The 23,620-nt window shown below is 57.3% G+C and overlaps 1 protein-coding gene across 1 annotated transcript in view; it reads left to right on the top strand.

Moving 5' to 3' along the window:
* The first annotated feature begins 769 nt into the window (after positions 1-769).
* SLC39A11 (solute carrier family 39 member 11) overlaps positions 770-23,620 on the top strand; it is a 70,928-nt gene continuing 48,077 nt past the window's right edge. The window contains 5 exon segments of the mRNA XM_039562184.1: positions 770-851; positions 2,000-2,113; positions 3,245-3,283; positions 7,522-7,680; positions 20,889-21,006. Of these exon segments, the coding sequence (XP_039418118.1) occupies positions 2,006-2,113; positions 3,245-3,283; positions 7,522-7,680; positions 20,889-21,006 (424 nt within the window). The 5' untranslated portion in view covers positions 770-851; positions 2,000-2,005.

The raw sequence follows: 23,620 nt of genomic DNA, 5'->3' as shown, positions 1-23,620 counted from the left end.
CACGGGGAGGAAGCGGTGACAGAGCTGCCTCTGCCCCCAGCCCACCTGTGCCCTGTGGCGACACTTTTGGGGACATCCAGGTCGGACATCAGGAAAAGGAAAGAGTTGTGAAACACTGGCAGGGGCTGCCCAGGGAGGTTTGGAGCCGCCATCCCTGGATGCGGCACTCAGTGCTCTGCGCTGGGGACAAGGCGGGCATCGGGCACAGCCTGGGCTCGGTGACCTCGGAAGCCTTTTCCAGCCTCCATAATCCTGGGATTCTGTGACATCCATGGGTGGGATCGGACGAGTGGCTCTGGCTGCACCTTCCGAGTGACAGGGACGGCTGCCAGCCACGGAGCGGGGTCCGCTGGCCCCCGTGAGCTGCCCCGGGCTGCCACGTGCTGCTCATTAAGGAGCCACCTCTGGCTGTTAATTAGCGGCGCTGATTGCGGGCGGCGGCAGCGCGAGGGTGGCACCGAGGGGGGCTCTCGGGACACTCGGGTGGCAGCAGCAGCAGCAGGAGCTGCCCTTAGGCTGCCAGGGGAAGCGGTGCCCGGGGGTCTCTTTGCAGCGGGGGGCGGCGACAGCGACGCGACAGCACCAAGGACAGCTTGTCGCGCCCGCCTCGCTTTGTGGCCGTTGCGCCCGCGCGAACCGCAGAGCCGCGGGCGGCCCGCCCCCGCCGCGCTGCCATTGGCTGGGACGGGCGGGGGGCGGGGCCAGCCCCAGACACGTGTGCGGCACCCGGAAGCGGCGCCGGGACCGGCCCGGGCTCGGGGCTGCAGGTGCGGGGCGAGCGCGGGCCCCGACCCGCCCGGGGCTTCCGGCTTTGGGGCGTGAGGTGTTCTGCGACCGACCGGGGGCTCCAGGTTGGAGGGAGGCCTGAGACCGGCCGGGAGCTCCGGGTTTGGGGGGGGTTCGGAGATCCTGGGGCTGGCCGCGGTATCCGAGGGCTCCGCGTTTGGGGGGTTTGGGGGTCCTGGGATGGGCCTGGGGCTCCAGGTTTGGGGGGTTTAGAGGTCCTGGGATGGGTCAGGGTCTCAGGGGTGTCCAGGTTTGCGGGGTCCGGAGGTCCTGGGTCTGGCCGGGGGGTTCTAGATTTGGAGGGCTCGGGGTCCGGTGGCCTCAGTTTTGGGGTTTGGGGGCTCTGGGACCGCCCGGGGGATCCAGGTTTGGAGGATTCGGGGGTCCTGGACCGGCCCCGCGGCTGGCGGGCCCGGGGTGCGGGGTAATAGGGCGGAGTGCCCGGTGTAGGGTTGGGGGGTGATTTGGGGGTGTTTGGGGCCTCCTGGGTGGGCTGTAGGGGCCCCCTGTAGAAAGGGGGGCGCTTCCTGGGGACCTGGGGGGGAGTCTGAGCCGGGAAACCAGCGGGGCCTGAGCTGGGCACGCACCTGCGGGGCTTGGGAAGAGCCTTGGGGCAAGGCTGGGGGCTGGGAGAGCCTTTGAAGCTGGCACTGGTGTGTGTATTTCTTAGATATTTGCATTTAAATCCATCAAGCCCGGTGTATTTGATTATTCACGTGTGAACGTATCCGTGCCTGCGTGTGTTAGGGATTTGTGCAGCCGTGTTTCCACACCTGTGTGCATTCCCATTCCCAGTGCTCGCTCCCCATCCCTGCGCTTGGTTCCTCTTTTCCCCCCTTCCCAAGGTGCGGGAAGGCGGGTGCTGTGAGGGTGTTGGCCCTCCACACCGGGAACACCGGCCTTGGGGCACACAGAGGGGGCACCACGGAGCGGGACGTGGCCTGGGCGAGGTCTGAGCGCCGTTTGTGCCAGGCTGAGCCCCAAATCCCGGCGGTTGTGCTCCAGGTGGGATGTGCTGTATCCCATCCCCGCTGCTCCACCGAGCTCGGCTTAAGTTGCAAAGCCTCACCTAAGGGGAGAGAGGAGCTCAGGGGAGGGTGGTCGAGCTGAGCTGGCTCTGATCCCTTTGGTGGAGGGGTTTGGGTGGGCTTTGGGGGTTGTTCTCTGGCTGTGAACACCCGGCTCTGTTCCTGAGGCTGCTCCTCTCTCCTAGGCCAGCATGATCGCGGGATCTGGGCCGGTGGTGCAGGCGCTGCTGGGGACGTTCCTCACCTGGGGGCTGACGGCAGCGGGCTCGGCGCTGGTGTTTGTGTTCTCCAGTGGGCAGGTGAGTGCTGGGATCAGCTTCTCGTCCCTGGGATCCCAGCAGGATCCGCATCCGAGGCCTGTGCCCTGCTCCTGGCTGGGTTGGGCTGCCTGCTCCCAGCTTTGAGGGGCTCAGCGTCACTCCTGGGGCAAGAGGAGGAAAAATCCAGCTCCTTTCTCAACACACCAGAGGGGAGGGAAATGAAATTGCTGAGCCTGGGCTGTGGAATGTGCTCCTGGGGCTCAGGAGCTGCAAGCAGAGCTCTGTGTTGGCAACAGCAGCTTCCCTGCCTCTAACCTGGTTTTGCTGCCACGTTTCCAGGGCAGGATTTGGGTCAGTCCGTGCTCAGATGGAGCAAAACGCTGAGCTTCAAGTCACCCTGGATCCAAAATTAGAGCCCCCCTCACCAGGGTGTTCCAAATTGCCCAGATGGATTTATTATTCATGCCTTGGTCTTGTGATGGTTTATTCAGGAGGTGGCTGCAAAGTGAGGCTCCCTTTGGAGGAGCACTTTGGTTTTCTTCCTTGGGGAGGGAGGGACAAAACCTGCCCTGGGAGTGAAAGGGGCAGGATTTGTCCCCCTGGGATAGGGCAGAGCAATGGATTTGTTTGGAGCTGCCTGGTATTGGAGGGATGAAAGCCTTCAAGGAGGGAGGGAAATGCAGGGCAGCTCATGCAGAGGGGCAGGAGAGCCTCTGGTTTAACTTTGCACAGGCTTTGGCCTGGGCTCTGGATGGGCAGGGAGGGAGCCAGGAGGCTCTGTGGGATCGTGGGGATGCTGCCCCCACAGAATCCCAGAATGGTTTGGGTGGGAAGGGACCTTAAAGCCCATCCAGTGCCACCCCTGCCATGGGCAGGGACACCTTCCACTGTCCCAGGCTGCTCCAAGCCCCATCCAACCTGGCCTGGGACGCTTCCAGGGATTCAGGGGCAGCCACAGCTGCTCTGGGAATTCCATCCCAGCCCCTCCCCACCCTGACAGGGAACAATTCCTTCCCAAAATCCCCTCTGTCCCTGCCCTCTGGCAGTGGGAAGCCATTCCCTCTTGTCCAAAGCCCCTCTGCAGCCTGGCGAGCCCTTCCCCATCTCCCCAGCACTGTGGGCAGTGCTTTCACCAGGAGTTAAAAGCGTTTTGTGTTTGGTTTTTTCCAGAGGCGGATCCTCGATGGGAGCTTGGGCTTCGCCGCAGGGGTGAGTGCAGCATCCTCCTCCTCCTCCTCCTCCTCCCCTGTGTTCTCTGCAGCCCGGTTTGGTGCCCACTCGAGTTACAATCCCTGGGCTGATCCCCCGAGGGCAGGGCAGGGCTCGGCTCAGTCCCATCCTGGCCCGGTTCCTCCTGGCTGGCTGCCCACGCTGGGCTTGGCTCTCTGGAGCTCAACTCTCCTCGTTTCCCTGGGATTCTGAGTCGCTCCCGGAGCACTGGAGCGATGGAGATGGGCAGGAGAGTTGTGCTGGGGGCTGCTGTGCCTGGCTGGCTTTGTGCTTCTCCATGGGTGCTTTAAACCCTCGGGAGGAGAGGGAAGAGAGAGCTGCAGCCCTCCCTGGAAGCTGCACGTGGAATGTGGGGCTCTGGGCGGCTTTTCCTGAAGGAAAACGTGTCTTGAAATTGTGTGGGGGGGCTTGGGAATGTGGAGCTGCCGCTGCCCACGTGCTGGGGGCAGGTGGGGCCTCACTCAGACTCGTTAAATCACCTTTGTTTCCCCGTTAAAGGTCGAGTCCAGCGCTACTCCCCACACTGCAGGTGCTGGAGCGCCCCTGGGATGTGCTCTGCGGGGAGGGGCCCCTTGCCACGTGTGTGCTGGGGCCACCTGGGCTCTGCCAGGTCCCCCTCGCTGTGTCCCGGCTGGGCAGGTGGCACCTGGGTGCCGTGGTGGGTGACAGGAGCTGGGTTAGCGCCCTGGAGGGTGAGGATCATTCACCTTGGTGGTTGCAGGCATTCCTCCATGAATCCCATCGGGATCAGGAGTTGCTGTCCCAGCGCTGTCCTTGCCGTGGCCACCACGTCACCCTGCCAGCAGCTCTGAGTCCCCCCTGCCTGGCCCGGGTGTGGCTCAGGAAGCAGAACTCCTGCAAACATTTGCTTTTGCCTCAGCTCTTCCAGCTGGCAGCGCTCAGAGCAGGGAGGGGGAGCTGGTTTTGGGGTGCTGCAGTGCCTGGAGGGGACAGGCTGTGAGGGAGCCCCTGGTGACAGCAGGGTCCCCCTGAATTTCAATTCTCCCAGCGGGGCAGCGTTGCCACTGCTTGACCAACAGCTGGCTCTCCATCTTTTCATTGCCTGACAGGGTTGAACAACACAAGGAACATTTCCCTCCCCCTTCTCCTGGTTCTTGTGCTTGGGGGCTTTGCAAAGGATCCACGGAGGAGCTGGAGGAGCAATCACCTCCTGTCCCAGCCCTCAGGCAAGCGGGATTGTGGAAACTGCCCTCACCTGTGCCATGCTGGAGCTGGGCAGGTTCTCCACCCTCCTGGTAAACACTTCCCTGCTGGCCTCCTGGGAGCTGCCAAGCCAAATAAATCCAGGATTAACTCCAAATGTCTCTGCCACCGCTGAGGCAGGAGGAGGATGTGGGACAGGGACGTGCAGGTGACCTCAGGGAGGGTGCCTGGGGTGCAGAGGGTTGTTTTGGGATGCAGGAAGCTGTGGCTGGGCGCTGCCTTCCCTGCCGATGCTCCAGCTCATCTGGGGGTGCTGGGGTGAGCCTGGGCGTGTGGTTAAATTGAACTGGGGTGTACTGGGAGAGCCCTGGGTGTACTGGGAGCATCCTGCTGGCTCAAGCTGCCCCTGTCTGACAGCACAGGTGTCACCTGGGGTGGAGGGCCCTGTGCAGCTCGGTCCTTGCAGTGGTGTGGGGGGGCTCAGCTCCTTCCAGCCCTGGCTTTGCCTTTTCCCTGCCTCAGTTCCCTGCCTGGAACTCTGGATAATCCAGGGTTTTGCATGCAGGAGCCTGCGAGGTGATGTGTTTCCATAGAGACAAAGCTTTGCTTGCTGGGGCATCTGATGTGGAATTCTGCTGCCTTTTCCCTTAAATCTTGATATCTTTAAATGAGATTTTTTTTTTTTCCTTTTTTTTCTCTGCGGTGCTGCAGGGCTGGGCTCAGACACCAGCAACAAACACCTGCAGCCCCCCTTCCCTGCAGCCTGGCACAGCTTTCCCTCTGCTGGGCTGGAGCTGGGTGTCCTCTGTCCCGGGTGGAGCAGGAGATCATCCAACCACGCTCCTCAACCCTCCCCAGGCACACTGGGATCGAGTATTCCCTTAAAACAGCATCAGGAATTCACACGGCTCTGCTGAGGCTGCTCCTCGTTGTTGGAGCCTTCGTGAAGGAAAAGTTTGGCAGGGGAAGTGTCCTACCAGAGTCTCCTCTTCCTCCTGACTTTCCCGTCCTGCCACGGAGATCTCCTTTTCCCAGATTTCCTGCTCCTGTGTTTCCCTCGGTGTTCCTGTTCTCACCCCGGGGATCTCACAGGAGCGTGGCCAGGCCTGCCTGCTTTAATGAGGGATTTAATTCTGCCCCAGCAGGGTGGGTGGGCTGAACCCAGCCCCGGGTGTGAAGGTCATGGCTCTGTTTATCCTGGATTTGCAGGAAAAAGCTCCTGTGCGGCTCCACAGCCATGGGGCTGAGCTGGGGCAGCGCTGGACCCGTGGGTTTGGGGGGTGAGGAGAGTTTGGAGAATTTTGGGGAGTGCTGCACTGAATCCCTGTGGAAGGAGATGCCCAGCCCTGGGAGAGGTGTTTGGGCTTAAATCCTGCTGTGTTTTGGGGGATTCCCACCAGTGCGAGGGCACAGATCTGGATTCGTTCCGCGTGGTTGGTTTTGGAGTCTGGATTTGTCTCCTGTTCCGCTGCTGGGCCCCAGGGAAGGGTCTGGGCTCCTCCATCCCGGTGATGCTTCGGATCCCACAGCTGCCTCCTGCCTGCTTCTCCTCCCCCACCGACCCTGCCGTGTTTTCCCGAGAAATGGTGGATTTGTGGCATTGCTGCATCTTGGCTTTGGAGCGCAGAGGAGTGAAAGTGCCCAAATCCAGCTTGGCAGGAGCGGGGTGTCCCTGTGCCAGCAGCTGCTCCCCGGCTCAGGGGCTGGAGTGAGGGGAAGGTGTGGAAAATCCGAGTGGCTCTGGGCTCATTGATCCCACGAGGGCCCAGGGAGGTTTTCCTCTTTCGTTCCTGCCTTTGCCACCAGCCGGCTCGGTGCCATCGGGGTTCGGGGCCTGGCCCTGGCTGGGCGGTGCAGAGCTTTGAGATCGGGGGGAATTTGTCACTTAAATGGGGCTGTTGGCAGGAATCCTCCCCCTTCTGTCAGCTGGGAAGAGCTGCAGCTGAACCCGAGCTCTGACACTGACCTGGGTGGGCAGGAGCTGGGCTGCTCCAGGCAATCCCATGTCCCTAAATCCCCCCCTGAGCTCCGGGACAGGCTGAGGGGAAGCTGCTGAAGGACTCCCTGTGGGTCCCTTGCAGCTCAGAATGTTCTGGGATTCTGGGACAGTGACTTCCAGCCCCTGGGGCGAAGGCTTTGATCTGCATAACGCAGCAGGAAATCACTTTTCCTTCACCTTGGGCTGGCTCAGAGCTCTGTGGTCGCCTTCCCCCCGAGCTGGTGGGATCCTCGGAGCTGCCTTGGGTGCTGCCAGGCTCTGGAGGCTGAGCCCTGTCAGGGCTGTGTTTGCCGTGGGGAAATGCTATCTTAACATGAGCTGACAACATAATTCTCCGGAGCCTTTCCCTGCTGCCTGTGTTTCCACGTTGGGGTGTGTGGTTGTTTTTTAAAGGAGGTGGCATTTGAAATATGAGGTTTGACAGCCGTGCTTAAGCCTGACATGACAACCCTCGTTCTTCTTACTCACAGCGAGCTCAGATTTACACAATCCCCCAGGGACTGGTGTCTGCAAGAGGCAGCTCCTTCCTTCCTTGGGAGAGATTGAGGATGGGAGAGTTTGCTCCGAGTCCTCGTGCTGGGAGAGCCGGGCAGCAGCTCCTCTTCAGAGGCTTTCAGCTGGAAGAGAGGAGGTTTGGGTTGGGAATTGGGAAGGAATTCTCCCCTGTGAGGGTGGGGAGGCCCTCAGGGTGCCCAGGGAAGCTGTGGCTGTCCCTGGATCCCTGGAAGTGCCCAAGGCCAGCTTGGACAGGGCTTGGAGCAGCCTGGGATAATGGGAGGTGTCCCTGCCCATGGCAGGGGTGGAATGGGATGGGATTTAAAGTCTTTTCCAACCCCAACCATTCTGGGATTCTGAGCATCCTGCAAAGGGGACTTGCTGGGGGTTGCTGGACAGAGAGGTGGGGTCACTTTTCCCTCAGCATCTTCCTGCTGCTGTGTCTGTGATCCCTTTGCTCCTTCCCACTGCAGGATCCTGGTCCCGCAGCCATTTCTCCACTGGAATTTCGGCTTCCCTTTTGTCCCATGGGATCTCACCACTCCCCTTCTGTCCCCAGGTCATGCTGGCTGCATCCTACTGGTCCCTGCTGGCCCCAGCCATCGAGATGGCCGAGGAATCCGGCACCTTCGGAGCCTTCTCCTTCTTCCCAGTGGCCGCAGGCTTCGCTCTGGGAGCAGCGTTCGTGTACGGGGCCGACCTGCTCATCCCAGTGCTGGTGAGTGGGAATTCCCTGTCTGGGGGCTCATCCCAGTGCTGGTGAGTGGGAATTCCGGGGCTGGGGGCTCATCCCAGTGCTGGTGAGTGGGAATTCCGGGGCTGGGGGCTCATCCCAGTGCTGGTGAGTGGGAATTCCCTGTCTGGGGGCTCATCCCAGTGCTGGTGAGTGGGAATTCCGGGGCTGGGGGCTCATCCCAGTGCTGGTGAGTGGGAATTCCGGGGCTGGGGGCTCATCCCAGTGCTGGTGAGTGGGAATTCCCTGTCTGGGGGCTCATCCCAGTGCTGGTGAGTGGGAATTCCGGGGCTGGGGGCTCATCCCAGTGCTGGTGAGTGGGAATTCCTTGGCTGGGGGCTCATCCCAGTGCTGGTGAGTGGGAATTCCCTGTCTGGGGGCTCATCCCAGTGCTGGTGAGTGGGAATTCCCTGTCTGGGGGCTCATCCCAGTGCTGGTGAGTGGGAATTCCTTGGCTGGGGGCTCATCCCAGTGCTGGTGAGTGGGAATTCCCTGTCTGGGGCTCATCCCAGTGCTGGTGAGTGGGAATTCCCTGTCTGGGGGCTCATCCCAGTGCTGGTGAGTGGGAATTCCCTGTCTGGGGGCTCATCCCAGTGCTGGTGAGTGGGAATTCCCTGTCTGGGGGCTCATCCCAGTGCTGGTGAGTGGGAATTCCGGGGCTGGGGGCTCATCCCAGTGCTGGTGAGTGGGAATTCCTTGGCTGGGGGCTCATCCCAGTGCTGGTGAGTGGGAATTCCCTGTCTGGGGGCTCCTCCCAGTGAGGGTGAGTGGGAATTCCAGGGTTGAGGGGGCTCCTGCCCTTCCTGCAGCTGCAAGGAAGAGCATCTGGAAGCTGGACACGGATGGATTTCTCTCCCAGATTTAATGAATCCGTGATTTCCCCGAGCCCTGGCTGGCTCTGGCAGTGCTGGATGCACCTTTAGGCTGGCTGAGCTCTGGGTTTTTTTAATCTTTCTGGTTTTTTTTCTCCCTTCACACCTCTGCTTTTGTTCTTTTTGCTGGCAGCGCTCCTCAGGCAGCTCAGGTGTGACCTCGTGTCCCAGCCCAGGGGTTTCATTTGCAGAGCTGCCAGCCCTGGGAGTGCTGCACAATCCAGGGAAGCAGCCTGAGGCTGCTGTGAAAGGAAGGAAGACAGAAATGGGGAGCTGGTGGGTTTTTACAGCTGAAAACATGAGAATGTGAAGAGATTTCCAAACATTTCCACAGAGGTTTTTAGATTTTCATCTTTAGTTCAGTGGAGTTTTATTTGTTCTGTGCTTATGAGGAAGGAGAGGGAGGTTCTCAGGAGTCTGCAGGTGCAACCTTCCCCCCTCCCTGGCTTTTGGAGCCTCTCCTGACAGGACCACAGGTGCAGGTGCATCCTCAGCTGGGAGGAGAATGGCTCCCAATTGCATCCAACTGGATGTTGTGGGGTCACTCCCAGTGCCGGTGAACACCCAGGGAATGAAGTGCCAGTGGTGAGAATCTGCTGCCTCTCCTCGCCCTCTGCCTGCCTTGTCCTGGCTTTTTGGGGCTTTTTGGGGCTCCCAAACCCTCTGCAGGATTCAGTGGGTGGCCAGGAGCTGCTGTTGGATCCCTTGGAAGCCGTTTGGCTCCAAACTCTGCCTTTTCCTGCTGCTGGATGGGGCTGGGATGGGCTGGATCCACTGCCTCGAGCTGGTGTTTCCCAGCAGGGTGGAGAAACAGCTGGGGCACAAACCCCACTTGTTCCTGGTGGTCGGAGTTTTCCGTGGGGCGTTGAAACAGTGGAGAGGGAAGAGTTTGGGGAAGTGAAATCCTTGTGTTGGGAAGAGCGGGGTGGAGCAGCAGGGACGGGCAGGGAGGGTGGTGGCCTTGCAGGAAGCAGTGCAGTGGAGGTATAAAACCATCCCCAATATCCTTAAATCCAGGTTAAACGCTGCTGGGAGCAGAGCTGCTGTCTCCTGGCTCGGTTGCTCCGTGTGGGCCGCACCTGCCCCCACACGCTCATCCCATGGGAATTCTGCTGGTGGTGATTTACACCCCGTGGCTCACGTGGAGCTGGGGGAGGGTTTAGATCCCCAAACAGTGCTGCTGCTGGTGTGTTTCCTCCTGGAAAAGGGGGTGTCCCTGTGCTGGGGCCTCTCCACATGGATAACGGGCACGAGCCACCTTGTCAGGGTCTGCTTGATCCAAAGTGCTGATTTTCCTCCCCCTGGATACCTTGGGAAGGGCCAGGAGAGCTGGCAGAGGGTGGGGGGGCTCTGTGTCCCTGCCCAGAGCAGCGGGATCGGCTCCTGGAGCTGGGCAATGGGTCCAGGATGGCACCTTTGGGATGCTTTGGGAAGGGAACAGAGAGCTGGCGAGGTTGTGGGGATGCTGTGCAGGGAGCAGGGGGAGAGGTTAGAGCCGAGTGTGTCGAAAGGAAAAACAAGTTTGGTGAGGCTTGAGCCATCCCTGGGCCGGGAATGTGGCTCCAGAGCCATCTCCCTTCCTCTGGAGCCCAGACTGCTCCCTGGAGAGCCGCTGCTGCTCCGACAAGGGTTGAGCCACGGCATTCCCAATTCCTGGGCTCCATCTCAGGCTGTTCCTGCCCTGGCAGGGCGCTGGGGGTGCCGGTGGGGCTGGGGCAGCCTGGCCATGCCAGGGCAGCAGGAGGGAGCTGCTCGGGGAGCATTCCCTGCCTGGCACAGCTCCAGGCTGGGTAACAACAGCCTCTCAAAGCTTTTATCGGCTCCTTTTGAGCCCAGCCCCGCTCTCCTGGCAGCGAGAAGGGTTTTGCTCGTGCTGGAGCTGGGGCATCCCAGTGTTCGCTCATGGCAGAGGGAGGGTTGAGCCTCCCAGCCCCGGTGGTAACGATGATCCCGAGCAGCTGGAGCAGTTCTGTTCCTCACAAAAGGCAGATCTAAGCTGTTACATCTTTATCTCTGCCTTTTCCCTGGGTGAAGCCTTTAAGGTGTTTGTTCATCCTCCAGCTGAGGAGGAGATGCTGGTGGGGCTGGTGAAGGTTGGTACAAACCACACCAGGAGATCTGGGGCTGCTTGGAGGGTGAGACCACGGCAAAAACAGATCCCCGGGGGTTTTAAAAAATGGGCTCGCCTTCATTTTGCCAAAATTTCCTCACACAGAGCCACTGGTTTAACCTGTTTTTTTTAAGCAAGGCTGTCAGCTGGTGTTTGAGGAGGTTTTGGATGCAGAGGGGCAGCTGGCGGGGCTGTGTGAGCCATTTCCTAAAAAGGGTCGGGGCTTGGTGTCGTCGATGCCAAGAGCCAAAGCCTCTGAGGGAAAGTTTACTTAAAAATTCAGTGCAGCAGGTCCCTGATGGCTCAGGAGCTATTTTGGGTCTGCTGCAAGGCATAAGAATGCTGGAATTAAGTGTTATTATTCTCATCCTTCAAAGCTGTCGTGCAGCTCTGCTGACTTGGCTGGGTTTTGTTCGGAGTTTGGTGCTTTATTGGGTTTTCGTGATGTGCTTCTTGCTCCGGCCTCCCTCTTCCTGGGGGAATCCCACAGGAGTCCAGGGGATGCCTCCAGCCCTGGCTCTGCTTTTCAGGCAGTCCCCAGCTGCTTTTGCTCCAGGGTTTTCACATGAAAAGGTGAAATTTGGAAGCACTGGAAGCAGCAGGAAGTGACCCAGCTGGCAGGGCAGGGCTTTGAAGCTGTGTGGATGTGGCACCTGGGGACGTGGTCATGGTGGCCTTGGCAGTGCCGGGGTGGTTGGACTCGGTGCTCTCACAGGGCCTTTCCACCCAGAGTGATTTTGTGACTCTCTGTGAGCGCCTTTGTCTTGGAGCTGCCAAAGCCCCGGGAGGTGTCCGGGTGTTCCCAAGCCCACACGGGTGGGCTCTGGGGGGGCTTTGGGTGCAGTGGAGCACCTGTGGCTTCCAGGAGCTCCCTGGCTCCCGCCTTTTCTGGATCACAGCCCTTCACCTCTGAGGAAGCAGGAATTCCCTGCTGGGACAGGGGCAGGGAGAGGGAGGAATCCAGCTGGTCCTGGTGGGAGCTGAAACCCCCAGGGGCTGCCCCAGCCCCACCTGCAGCTCCTGTTCTTTCCACTCCTCTGCCTGACTCTGCTCCCATCATTACTAATTAGGATAATGAGGCTTAATCATCTTCATCTCCTCTCCCCCCAGGCTTCATTTTCCTCGGGAACATCTGCACAGGGAGGCAGCTCCATCCCTCCTGCTGCGGGATCCGATGGGCGCTGGGGTCTGGGGGTCTCCCTTGGGAGCTGCTCCTTCCCAGGCCAGGGAAGGGAGGGCAGATGCTGCAGGAGCAGCAGGAGTTAATGAATAATCCAGGGAAGAGCTGCTGGGCCATTACTCAGCTCTAACCAGGGCCCTGCCAATACCTGGGGTGTAAAAGATGGTCAGGGAGGGAGCATGGGGAGCCAGGGCTGTAATTCCAGCCTGGAAATACCATCTCCACTGGATTTCATTTTTTCCCTTGTCTGCTGGGTAGAGGTTTGGTGGGTTTTTTTGATCCTGAGTACAGAGGAAATCAATAAAGCATCATGTGATGGGCAGAGCATTCCTTGGATTTAAACAAGCAGCGACTGAAGTGCCCTTTAAAAGCCTTTGTGGGGTTGGGGTTTGTTCCATAGGTGCCGCTGCCCTCATCCCACAGAACCAGCACAGCCCAGATCCCTCTCTGGGCTCCAGGGCTTGTGTTTCACACACAAATATTCTTGGGAATATTTGGGGCTCTGCTTTGCAGCAGCTCCAAGGTTTCCCTGAGCAGGGTGAGGTATCTGCAGTGGGATGGGCCAGAGGGAATCGGGAGTGAGGATGCTGCTGGTGGGAGCTGAATCCCCTTGACCCCTTCCAAACAGAACTTCTTGGTGCTCCTGCCCTTTTCTGGGTGTGCAAATCATGGCTTGAAAGCTTTTTGGGAATGTAGTTTGGGACTGGATGTTTTGCACAGTGAGTTTTGGGCTATTTTGGGTGAGAACCCCTGGGAAGGCTTTGAGAGCTTGATAAACAGCCCCAAGGATCCTCTCCTGTCCTGCGATGGTGGCTGGCTCAGAATGGGCCTTCAGGATGAATATTTTGCCTTCTAAATCCATGCAAGTCACTTTTTGAGAGGAAAATCTGGGAAGAGTGCATGGATGAGGCTACAGGAGGAGAAGGAGGAGGAAGGACCATGCAGGTGTAGCTGCACGCTGTTTAAAATGGCAATTTTTTTCTCAGGGCTATACCACAGCTGGGTTAGACCATGGGGAGCATCTTTTTTGGGAGGGAGGGGCTCTAGGAAGTGATTCCTGGCACAAACCTACATTTCAGGAGGAATTTCTTCCTGGGAAAAGTGTCAGGCATTGGAAGGGGTTGGAGTTCCCATCCCTGGAGGTGTCCAAGGAAGGCCTGGACATGGCACTCAGTGCTCTGGGCTGGGGATGAAGTGGGGGTCGGTCACAGGTTGGACTCTGGGATCTTGGAGGGCTTTTTCAGCCTCAATAATTCTGGGATTTGGGATTCTCTACCTGGTGGGACAAGGCAGGGCAGTCTCTGCTGCCGTGGGTGCAGTAGGAGGATGCCCAGGATCCTCCCGTCTGTGCTCCCACCTGGCAAAGCCGGGAAGGTGCTCCTGCTTCTCCCCCTCCTGCTTTGCAGGGAGCTGGATTTGATGGGTTCATTATTCCAGGAGGCAGGGAAAACATGGAAAACATGGAAGACGTGCCGGGTCCTGTGGCTGGTGTTAATTTATCATCGGAATGAAGATTCCTCTGATGCAATTTGCCGGCTCCTGCGGGACGTGCCCGGCACACGTTCCCATTTTAATGCGCTCTTTCCTGTTCAGCTGTGACTCCTCAGAAGTTAATTAGCTGCACATCCTCATTGCCGGGCTAGGTGGAGGATTTGCAACCCAGAGGTTGTGGATTTTCTGCTTTATTAAGTTTTGGAGTGTGGCACTGGAGTGGTGCTGCAGGAACGGAGCCTTTCCCTCCTGGAGAGGGAGGATGGAGCTGGGGGCTCCTGCCCGAGCCCCAGCCTGGCTCCTGCGTTCCTGCTTCGCTCGGATTTCCTTTGCCCAGGGCACAACAAACAGCAGCCCTTGTGTTTGTTTGGCTTTGTGGAGCCCTGGACCTTCTCCACAGGCTCTGGGAGGAAGGAGGGATCTGGCTCTGATAATGAAGGAAGGGAAAGTTTGTTTTTTGGGAATGTAGCAAAGCTTTCCATGGGGAAACATCCTTCCCTTGCAGCTCTAAATAAACCAACTTGGGCATGGGTTTCATTAATTTATCAATTAACTCCAACCCAGAGGTTATAGATCCGTGTGGGATTGATCCCTGTCTCCTGTCCTGGATTTCAGCCATGGAAATCCCTGGTGCTGACCACCAAGCCCACCCATGGGATCCTCTGGGAGATTCAGAAACCCCAGAGGTTTCTTTTCAATCTGTTTATCCATAGGATCCATGGAACACCTGGCTGCTTCCCACCCCTGCCCTGCCCCTGAGCAGTGGTTTAGTGCTTGAAATCCAGTGGTGGCTGGATAGGTTGGAATTATTTACCACCTCCCCCCCAAAATCATAATTATCCCAATTTTTACCAAAGCATTTCATTTTATTAATGGAGGCAGAGCCTTATTTACTGCCGAAGTGCAATTTGTCAGCTGCTCTTAATTAGAATTCTCTCTCATTATGCATCAAGCATTTCATAAAAACATTACTTGGGAAGCCCCAAAGCTGGAGCTGCAGAGCTCTTTGATTCCAAGTTGGGGTTAAATTCCCTCCTGCCCTGGTCAGGTTTATGGGATGGTTCCTCAGTGCTGACAGCAGATGGGATCTGGGGTGGGGTGAAAAAAATCCCTCTGGAAAAAAGCAGGGACTGGGAAAACCTGGCTTAATTCTTCATCCCATGAGCTCCTGCTCTGGATACCCCTCTCTCCATCATTCCCTTCTCCATCCCGCGCCTCTTTCCCCCTGGAGCAGGAATTGCTGGGAAGGCTGCTGATATTCCACAGGCTTTTCCCTCCTCTTCCCTCAGCCTTTGCCAACTGAATTTCAATTTCTGTTTGGGCCTGGCTCAGAATTGTAAGAGAGGAGAAGTTTCCCAAAAGGAAGAGCACAAAAGGATCTCCTCCATCTCCTCCTGCACCCGTCCCTGTTGATCTGGGGCTGTGGATGCTCCGGATGCTTCCCCAGCTGTTCTTTGATCTCAAGATGTGCCTTTGAATTTGCTCAAAGCATAACCCCAAATTAATTCCTCCACGGTGAAAGGCAAACCTGCCATTAACGTGTCAGGGAAAGCAGCGAGAGAGGTTCTGTCATTGGCGGGGGGAATGGCAGGGAGAGGGAAGCTGCTGCCGTGGGATCTCGGGAAGCATCCCCGCAGGTCTGGAGCTGCAGGGTAAACTCTGACTCAGCCCCATGCCAGAGCTGTCTGCTCCCGGGGAGCTGCGGGAGCCAGCTCTGTGCCTGCTGTGCCCCAGGGAGGACATTCCCAAGGGAGGACATTCCCAAGGGAGGACATTCCCGGTGGGTGGATGGTGAGTGGCTGCTGTGGAATGCTCTGCTCGGTGGCCCCTCAGCTCATGGCTGCTGGTGAGGGATGCAAACCAGGTTTGCTCTTAATCCAGTGGGTTTTTTTTTTTTTTCCATTGTGCCTTTTCATGGGCCGAGGAGCTGCTGGAGAGTGGAAAACACTGCGGGAAATTGGGGAAAAAGTTTCCTCTCTGCTCAGCCTGGATGAGGCTCCTCTGCCAGTGTCGGGACCCCGGGGGTGCCTCTGCCTTTGTCCCACAGGGGATGTGTGGCTGGGGGTGGCCTCTGTGTCCTCTGGGGGTGGAACAATCTCTGTGCTGCGTGTTCCTGTCGCCCCCATCCTGCTCTGGTTGTCACCAGGGTGGTGGCAGTGGTGGGACTTGGATCTGCTGGCCCCAGGCTTTGGAGCTGACGGGGCTGAAACACCGACTGGGTGAGTCTCCTCTTGGCCCCTCAGGGGATCTGCAGGCTCGGAAAGGCTCCCAAAGGAGAGGAATTTATCCCTGGAAGTGTCCAAGGCCAGGCTGGATGGGGCTTGGAGGAACCTGGTCCAGTGGAAGGTGTCCCTGGCCATGCAATGGGATGAGCTTTGAGGTCCTTCCACCCCAAACCATTCCATGATCCCATGAGAAGTTGTTTGGCTTCTCCTTGCTGGTGACCAGGAAGTGCCTTGTCCCTCATCACGCCTCTCTGCTGTAGTGAATTAAGGCATTAATTGCTCTCACTGAGGAGAAGGAAGGGCCTCTCCTGTGGGGCTGTTGTGGAAGGTGTCGGAGGCTCCCCTGGCTCTGCCAGCCCAGCACAGGAGCCGGTGTCTCTTTGGGATTTTGGTGCTGTTTGGGTAATTATGGGGCTGTGCAGGGCGTGGAGAGGGGCTGAATCCCAGAAAACCCATCCTTGGGCTGGTCCTGCAGTCTGGGATGTGGGAGAAGGGGCTGGTGCCGCTCCCTGCGTGCGCCGGGGCCTCGCGCACGTCCGCAGGGATAACGGAGGGTCCAGAGGAAGCCGTGTGTTAAAATAATGGAATTAGGCACTGCTGGCATGGGCTGGCTCTTCATTTGAGGGCTGATGGATCGCTGGCTGAGCCCTCTGCATCCTGCCAGCCCTCCCTGTTCCCTTCCAGAGCTCCCACACCCCAAAGCTCGCCCTTGCCCATCAATTCCCTCTGCAGCGACAGCAAATCCTTACTGAGGGGAATACTGGGCAGGAACGAGCTGGTAATTGAAGGTTTGTTTGCTTTTTCTCTCACCCTGGCAAAAAGCCTGTGAAAATCCACGTGGGAAGGGAGCAGGGATTGGGAAAAGGGGTGGAACCGGTCCGGGTCAGGGTTTAATCAACGTGTGCAGGAACAGTGCCTGTTAAACCCATCTGGGTTACTGCAAACAATTCAAATCTCACCTTGTGGGGCTGCCCCCATGGCACAAACCTCTGCCACGTCCTGCTGGGGATGTGGGGAAAACAGCCCTGAGGAAAACACCCCTCAAGACCTGGCTATGGCTGGAGCAAGCAAATCTCCTCCCAGCAAACAACTGGGAGTGGATCTCCATCCTAACTGGTTTTGCTGGGCTCCAATACTCCACTTGGAGCAATTATTCCCTTGAAAAATGAATTTCCTGGTTGTGGTTGAGGTTTTTCCAGGGTTCCTGGCGGGAAGGAGGTTGGTGACAGGAAACTCCCGACGTTGCAGGGATGGGGGTTGTTTGCTGAAGAAGTTGTTTGGGGTTTTTTTTGGCAAAAGCAGGGAAAACATTCCAGTGCTTTTGCTTTTGTCGTGGCAGAGGTTATGAAAGCCAGCCCTCCCTTGTGCCACGTCAGGCATCTCCTCTGGGAAGAAACATCCCAGGTTTCCTGAGGAGCCTGGGAATCGCTGGGGTGTCCCCTCCTCCTGCCCCCCCAGCATTCCCACTGTGCTCCCCTCCCTGCTGGGAAGGGAGAAGCCCCAGATGTGCCAGTGGGAAAACCCCTGTGCACGTTTTCAGTAGGAATGTTGTGGGACCCAAGGATGGATCGGGCTCCCCTCGTGGGGCTGGTGCCAGTGGGATGGTCCCTGTCCCAGTTTGGGGATCCAGCTGTGCTGGGCTGGCTGGGACAGGCCCCACCATCCCTGGACTGGAAGGGCTGTGGCATTCTTCCCTCCCACTCCGGATTTTTCAGGGTTTGGGGGCCATTTTTGGTAGCTTTGCCTCCCTCCTGCTGTGCCAGGCTGGGGGTTCTGGCGCTGCCAGCTCAGGACGCTGCTGCGCATTTTGGCACTGCCGAGGGACTCCCAAAGCTGGGGCAGCTCCAGGGGCACCCCAGGGCTGTCCCCACGCTCGGGGTGACACAGAGGGAGGTGAGTTACTCCCCCTGCCTGCCAGGCTGCTGCTGAAAGCTGCTGCCTGCAGTTCCCAGGAATGATGAGCGCTCCGAGGCGCTGAGAATTAGCAGGGAGCCAAACGTCCTCGCCACGATGTGCCATTAGCTGCGGATAAACCGAGACCAGCCTTCCCTGATCCCCAGTTAACTTCCCTGGTGCAGTTATTAGGGAAGACTCTGGCTGCTGCTGGCATGAGGGAGGGCTCAGCCAGGTGGGAGCTGCTCCTGGAGCAGATCTGCTGGAAAACGCCGGGGTTTTTGTCTGTGGGTGCACCTTTCCTTCCCAATCCCCACAGCAGCGCTGCCACAGCTCCAGGGCTCCTTCCTGCTGCTCGTGGGGCTGGAGATGCTCCACGTGGGAAGGGGGAATCGCTGCCCTGGGCTCTGTCTGGGCGTGCAGGAGCAGCCCTGAGCCACCCTCTCCTCTTCCCTTCCTGCTGCTGGTCCCTGCTCTGTTATCTCTGTGCGTTATCAGGTATCCAGTGTGAAACAGGAGCCTCTGGGCCCCATCCCACCGAGGCTCCTTATCATCCCTTATCTCTGTGTCTGCTCCTGGACAAGTTGGGAATATTGTTTTTATATTGATTTTAAAGAAAGCAGTGAAATGGATTCTGTTCTTTCTCCACGATTGGTGTTTCGGGGTTAGAATCTTGCACAGGAGGAGCAGCGTCCCTGACTTTCCTGGAAAAGCAGCTTTGGGACTGAGTGATCTCCCCAGATCTCTCCCAGTCCATCACTATTTCTTTGTGAGTTTGTTCCCCTCCCTTGGCCAGGAGGACAAGAGCAGATTATTTCTCAGAGGTGTCGCTCACTCTTCAATTCTTTTTCAAATTGGCTTCGGATCCATTAAAATCTTGGCCACGAGGCTGCTGGGCAGGGGGGTGGGATCCCAAATCCCTGCTTTGCCTAAAAGGATACATTTTTGTTTTTAATCTAAAAGAATAACCATTTTTTTATCAAAAAGGATCCCTTTTTTCCCCACGTAAAGGGCACCTTTTTCCCTATATAAAGGATATTTTTTCCCTCATTTTCTCTTCCACGCAGGACCAGGCCAACCCCACAACTTCTCCCCTGTCACTCCAGGAGCAGAGAAGTGCAGTGGGAACTCCCACATCCCAGAATAGTTTTCCTCCAAGTTCTTCCTGTCCAAATCTCTCCCTGCCTCTCGCTTTTTGCAGTAATCAACCCCTGTGGTTATTTCAGCTGACGCTAATTACTGCCATGAACTAATTAACGCCAGTTGCCTTTCCTCTTCCCTTTGCAACGTTTTTTAACCCACTGACGCGTTCCAATTAAGGGCCTCCTGCCGGCACCGGGCTGGGATGACTCAGAGCAGCCTCAGCTGGGATCGGTTGTGCTTTCCTGAAGGTCACCAACATTGTCACAAACTGTCCCCGGCAGCAGGGAGGGGACCTGGCCTTCCCAAATCCAGCTGAAGTTGCCTCTGTCTCAGCGCAGGTTTGTGGGGATCGCTTTGGGTTTGGTGTTTCGGGATGCTGCTCCCTTTCCAGAGGTGAAAATCAGTCTGGGTTTAGCAGGAGAAGACCGGACAAGGATGGAGAGGGAGAGAGGCTTTGGACAAGGGATGGAGGGACAGGACACAGGGAATGGCTTCCCACTGCCAGAGGGCAGGGATGGATGGGATATTGGGAGAAAATCCTTCCCTGTGAGGGTAGGGAGGGGCTGGGGTGGAATTCCCAGAGAAGCTGTGGCTGCCCCTGGATCCCTGGAAGTGTCCAAGGCCAGGTTGGGCACTGGGGCTTGGAGCAGCCTGGGCCAGTGGAAGGTGTCGGGGTGGAATGAGATCCTTCCCACCCAAACCATTCCGGGATTCTGTGATACGATTCCATGACTCCCTCCTTGTTTAGGGAGACCACCCTGCAGCAGGAGGAGCCCCTGAGCTCCCATTCCCAGTCCCTTCTAGTCATTCCCTAGCCCTGCCTAGCCTTGCCTGTGTTACAATGAGCCCAGAGGTCATTGCCACCCGCCCAGAGGTCACTGACATCCGCGTTGTGCTTGCACAGTGGTGGTTGTGGGCAGGGGTCTCTGGGATGAAGTAAGAGTTTTCCTCATGCTGAACTGTTCACCTTGCTTCCCTGTGCATGCTCTTTATGTCCCTGGCCCAAGTCCAAGCTTCAAGGCTGATTTAAGTTAGTTTTAGGTTAAAACCAGGATCTTTGATCAAGATTCCTTCCCTTTATCAATAGTCTCCTATCTTCTCATCCTGCTTTGGTGGGCACAGTAAGTGTTGGGCAAGCTGTAAGCGTTGCTTCTAACAAACGGCTTCTTAGCAAATCATTTCACCTCAGCTTCCCCCTCCTCCCCCTGATTCACCTTCATTCTTATCCAAGTGGGGTTCCCCTCTTCCTCTCCTGTGTCTCCTCATCCAGGTTTTGCTGGGGAACTCCTCCGTGCTCTCCCAGCTGCTGCAGGTGATCCTGGCACGGAGCTGCAGCTGTGGTGGGAGGGGAGGGTCTCCCACCTTCTAGAGGGATTCAATCCCAGCTCCTCAGGCTGGAGGTGCTGGGTTAGGAGAGGTGAGAGCTCCCTGGCTGAGCTGCAGATCTGTGATCAGTATTAATAGCCCTGCTCAGGCTCATTATGCAAATGAGGGAGAGGAGACAATTGAGTTATTCATCTTTAACCTTTATTTTGGTTTTTTGACCCGCACCGGGAGGCTCCTGTTACCGGCCTGGCTCAGGGGTGCTGGTTTGTTCTGCTGCCATCAACCCAACAGCTGCACCCCTGTTCCTGGGGGTGATTCCAGGTGATCCCAGCCTGGACATTCCTCCTTGTGAGTGCTCCTGGGGGCGGATTCCCAGCCCTGCAGGGAGAAGGGGACTGGGGGTCCTGCTCCCTGGGCAGAGCTGGGGACACCAGGTCACAAATCACGGCCCTGGGACACCTTCCCTTCTCCCAGCTGTGCTCTTGTGCCTCTAATCCCGTGGTTCCTCCTGGTTTTGTAGCTCCAGGTGGGTTTGAGGAACCTGAGGACATCCAGAAACACCAGCCTGGACTCCTTTTTATCAGGAGCTGCAGTGATGGGACACAGGGGAGGAATTCCTGGCTGGGAGGGTGGGCAGGCCCTGGCACAGGGTGCCCAGAGCAGCTGTGGCTGCCCCTGGATCCCTGGCAGTGCCCAAGGCCAGGCTGGACATTGGGGCTTGGAGCAGCCTGGGACAGTGGGAGGTGTCCCTGCCATGGCAGGGGTGGCACTGGATGGGCTTTAGGGTCCCTTTCAAGCGCGAATGACACATCTTGGAGCAGTGGTGAGAAGCTGCTGTGGCACATCCCAACCAATCCCAATCAATCCCAAGCCCCCTGATGCCAGAGAATGGGGCTGGGAGGAGGCTGAGGGGCAGCTCTGGGATGTCCTGATGTGTCTGTGTTGCCTTGCAGGGGTTCACTGGCCCTTCCCACGCCGCCCTGGCCCTGAGCTGTGACCAGCGAGCCGTGAAGGAAAAGCAGGAGCAGGCGCCTGGCTGGGACGTCGGGAGCGAGCTGTCCATCCGGATAGGTAGAGCTGGGCTCCACCCAGGCAAGCATCCTGTCATATACCACCCACAGAGTGCCCCTGTTCCACTGGCACCGGGGCTGCCACGGATGGGATTGAAATTCCAGGGGTTTTCCCACGCCCATGCCAAGGGCTCCTTCCTGTCCCTCTCCGGGTCTGTCCCTCTGCTGCCTCTTATCCCGAAAACCATTCCTTCGGTTTCTCCTCCAGCTCTCAAAGCCATTTGCACTGTCTGGGCCGTGAATTATTGATCAGGAGCTCTCTGCTGTGCTGGGGGAGTGAAATCCTCGGCTCTACTCACATTGTTCCCAGCGTGGGCTCTGCTGACCCTGCCCCCTTCTGCCTCTGCCCCTCGTGGCCTCCCCAGTCCGAGCTGGGCCTGCCTGTCCTTCCTCATTCCGGAGGTGAATCCAATTGTAGCAGCCAGAGGTGGAACACAAGGTCCTGCTGGCAGCTCTTTCCTCCTTTAACAGATTTTAAAGAAGGAATTTTGGGCACCTCTTTGGGGTTCCCCAGCCTCAGGGCGCGTCTGGGGTGGGTGGTGGGGACACGTCCCCTGAGACAGCACAATTGGCTCTTCCTCCTCTCAGCAGCCTTCCAGGAGACAAAGCAAATGTAATTTAGTAAATTAATTTTATTTCTCCTCTGATTATTTGGTTGCAATAGTGGTTTAGAGCATCACGAGTGCAGTTGGGAGCAGATTGATTTGAAGGAATGCTCCTTCCCTTTGCAAGGAGTAGCAGTGCTCCCCTCTCAAATCAGCCTCTTTTGTTGAACCACATTGCTTAATTACACGTTTCCTAAAGTGCTGCAAATCCTCAGGATCTGAAACACCAGCCTGGGCTTTTCCAGAGGGATGGGAGGATGTTTTGTGCTCAGTGCAATGAGCTTTGCATTCTCCGAGTCCTTCGGAGGCAGCTGCAGGGGGCTCGATGTTTTTGTCAGGTGGAAATGTCCCGTCTCAGGTGCGCTTTCATTTCATCCTTCAAGGGAAGGCAGGAGTGCTCAGCGCTGCAGTTCTCAGCAGCTCGAGCTGCCGAGGTTTTTATGTTTTCGTCTCCTTTTAGCTGCAGACAATAACAGTGCAAATGGTTTTGGGAATAGAAAATTTCCATTAGGCTTTGTTGTTTATTCCTCTCTCTGGGGAAATGGTATTAAGAACCTACAATACATTAATTCTTCTATTTTCTTTTTTTTTTTCCTCCCCCTTTCTTTCTACTGAAATAAACTCGGGATTTTCACAAGATACCCCCCAGCCTTCCAAGAAAGCTGCTTTCCCCAGAGCTGGGTAGTGCCTGGGCTCTGGGGAATGCTCTGGGAGCATAATGGGTGTTTTCAAAGTCTAATGGGTACTAAGTGGAATATTTCAGGCTTAATCACTGTTGAATCATTGACCCTTCCTTCATATTTACATCTTTTTAAATCGCTAAAGCTGTGAAAACAAAGGAAAATCCCAAAGCAGCAGCTGCCTTGTTCTGCCGTTGTCTTTAGTGCCTGGGGATGGATGGGGGTGAGGAGCAGGGAGCTGAGATGAGGATGGCTGGAAAATGTGGAATCCTGCATGTCTCCAGGGCCCTTTCTGACTGTCTGAGGTCTCCTGTGGAGCTGGAAATGCATTTTTAGCCTGGCTGTGGGAGGGTTTGGAGTGTGCTCGCACTCAGAGCTGGGATCCTGGGAGCTGTCACCAAGCCGGGAGGTTTCCTTCAGACCTAGGGAGAGGGAGCTGGAGGAAAGGTTCGAGTTAGACCTGTCCCTCTTCTGCCCTGGGGGGAGAAAAAAGCCTCATTCTGCTTTTTTTTCCCTCTCAATCAGCAGCGTTTTGGAGCAGCCTGGGCTAGTGGAAGGCGTTTGGTGGCAGGGGATGGAACGGGATGAGCTTTAAGCTCCCTCCAACCCAAACCGATTGTTCTTCCCCTTCATCTCAAATCCTTCGGTTTTCCACACTTGTGTTTGCTGGGGCTCTGCTCCCTGGTGCTCCAGCCCCTCTCCAGCCTGTGCTGATTGAAATAAGACTTTTTGGGAGTTGCAAAAAGCTGCCTGTGCCTCGTGGGTGCCTGGAGTAAGGTGCACGTATCCCTGGGAAATGGATTCACCCTGAATTGCACTGAGGAGTCTGTCTAGACTCTGTTTGATGAGTGGGATAATTACCAGGCTTTAATTACTCCAAGGGAGAGAGAATCCAACCTTGTCTCTGCCAGCTCGGGGTAGGCAAGGGCTGTAATTTGTGTTTCTGTGCCTTGGAATGGATGAGGCTGAGGGGGGTTTGTGCCTCGCTGGGGGTGCTGGTGGAGCCCTCTGGGGTACCAGGAATGGTACCAGGAATGCCCTGGGCGGGCTGTGCCCTCCCTGCCCCGCTCCTAAGCCCCTCTGTGCAGCGCCAGGGCTCGGGACAGCCCATCCTGCTGGGTCCTCCACGCTCAATCCAGAGGAAGCGCCCGGGGCAGGGTCAGCGTGGGGCTGAGGCCAGGCCTGACCCTGCCAGGGCAGCGCCGTGTTCTGGGGCAGTTCCCAGAAAGGATTTACAGGCAGCAGAGCACCTGGAAACCCGAGCTGTGGCTCAGGGCAGCTGGATATGGAGCAGCTGATGCCTCGGCCCAGCCTCCAGCCGCTGATTCAG

Source organism: Corvus cornix, chromosome 18 (genome assembly GCF_000738735.6).
Source record: "Corvus cornix cornix isolate S_Up_H32 chromosome 18, ASM73873v5, whole genome shotgun sequence".
Lineage (NCBI taxonomy): Eukaryota > Metazoa > Chordata > Aves > Passeriformes > Corvidae > Corvus > Corvus cornix.
Note: the sequence above shows the minus strand (reverse complement) of the source record. Positions and strands in the feature narration are given on the sequence as shown.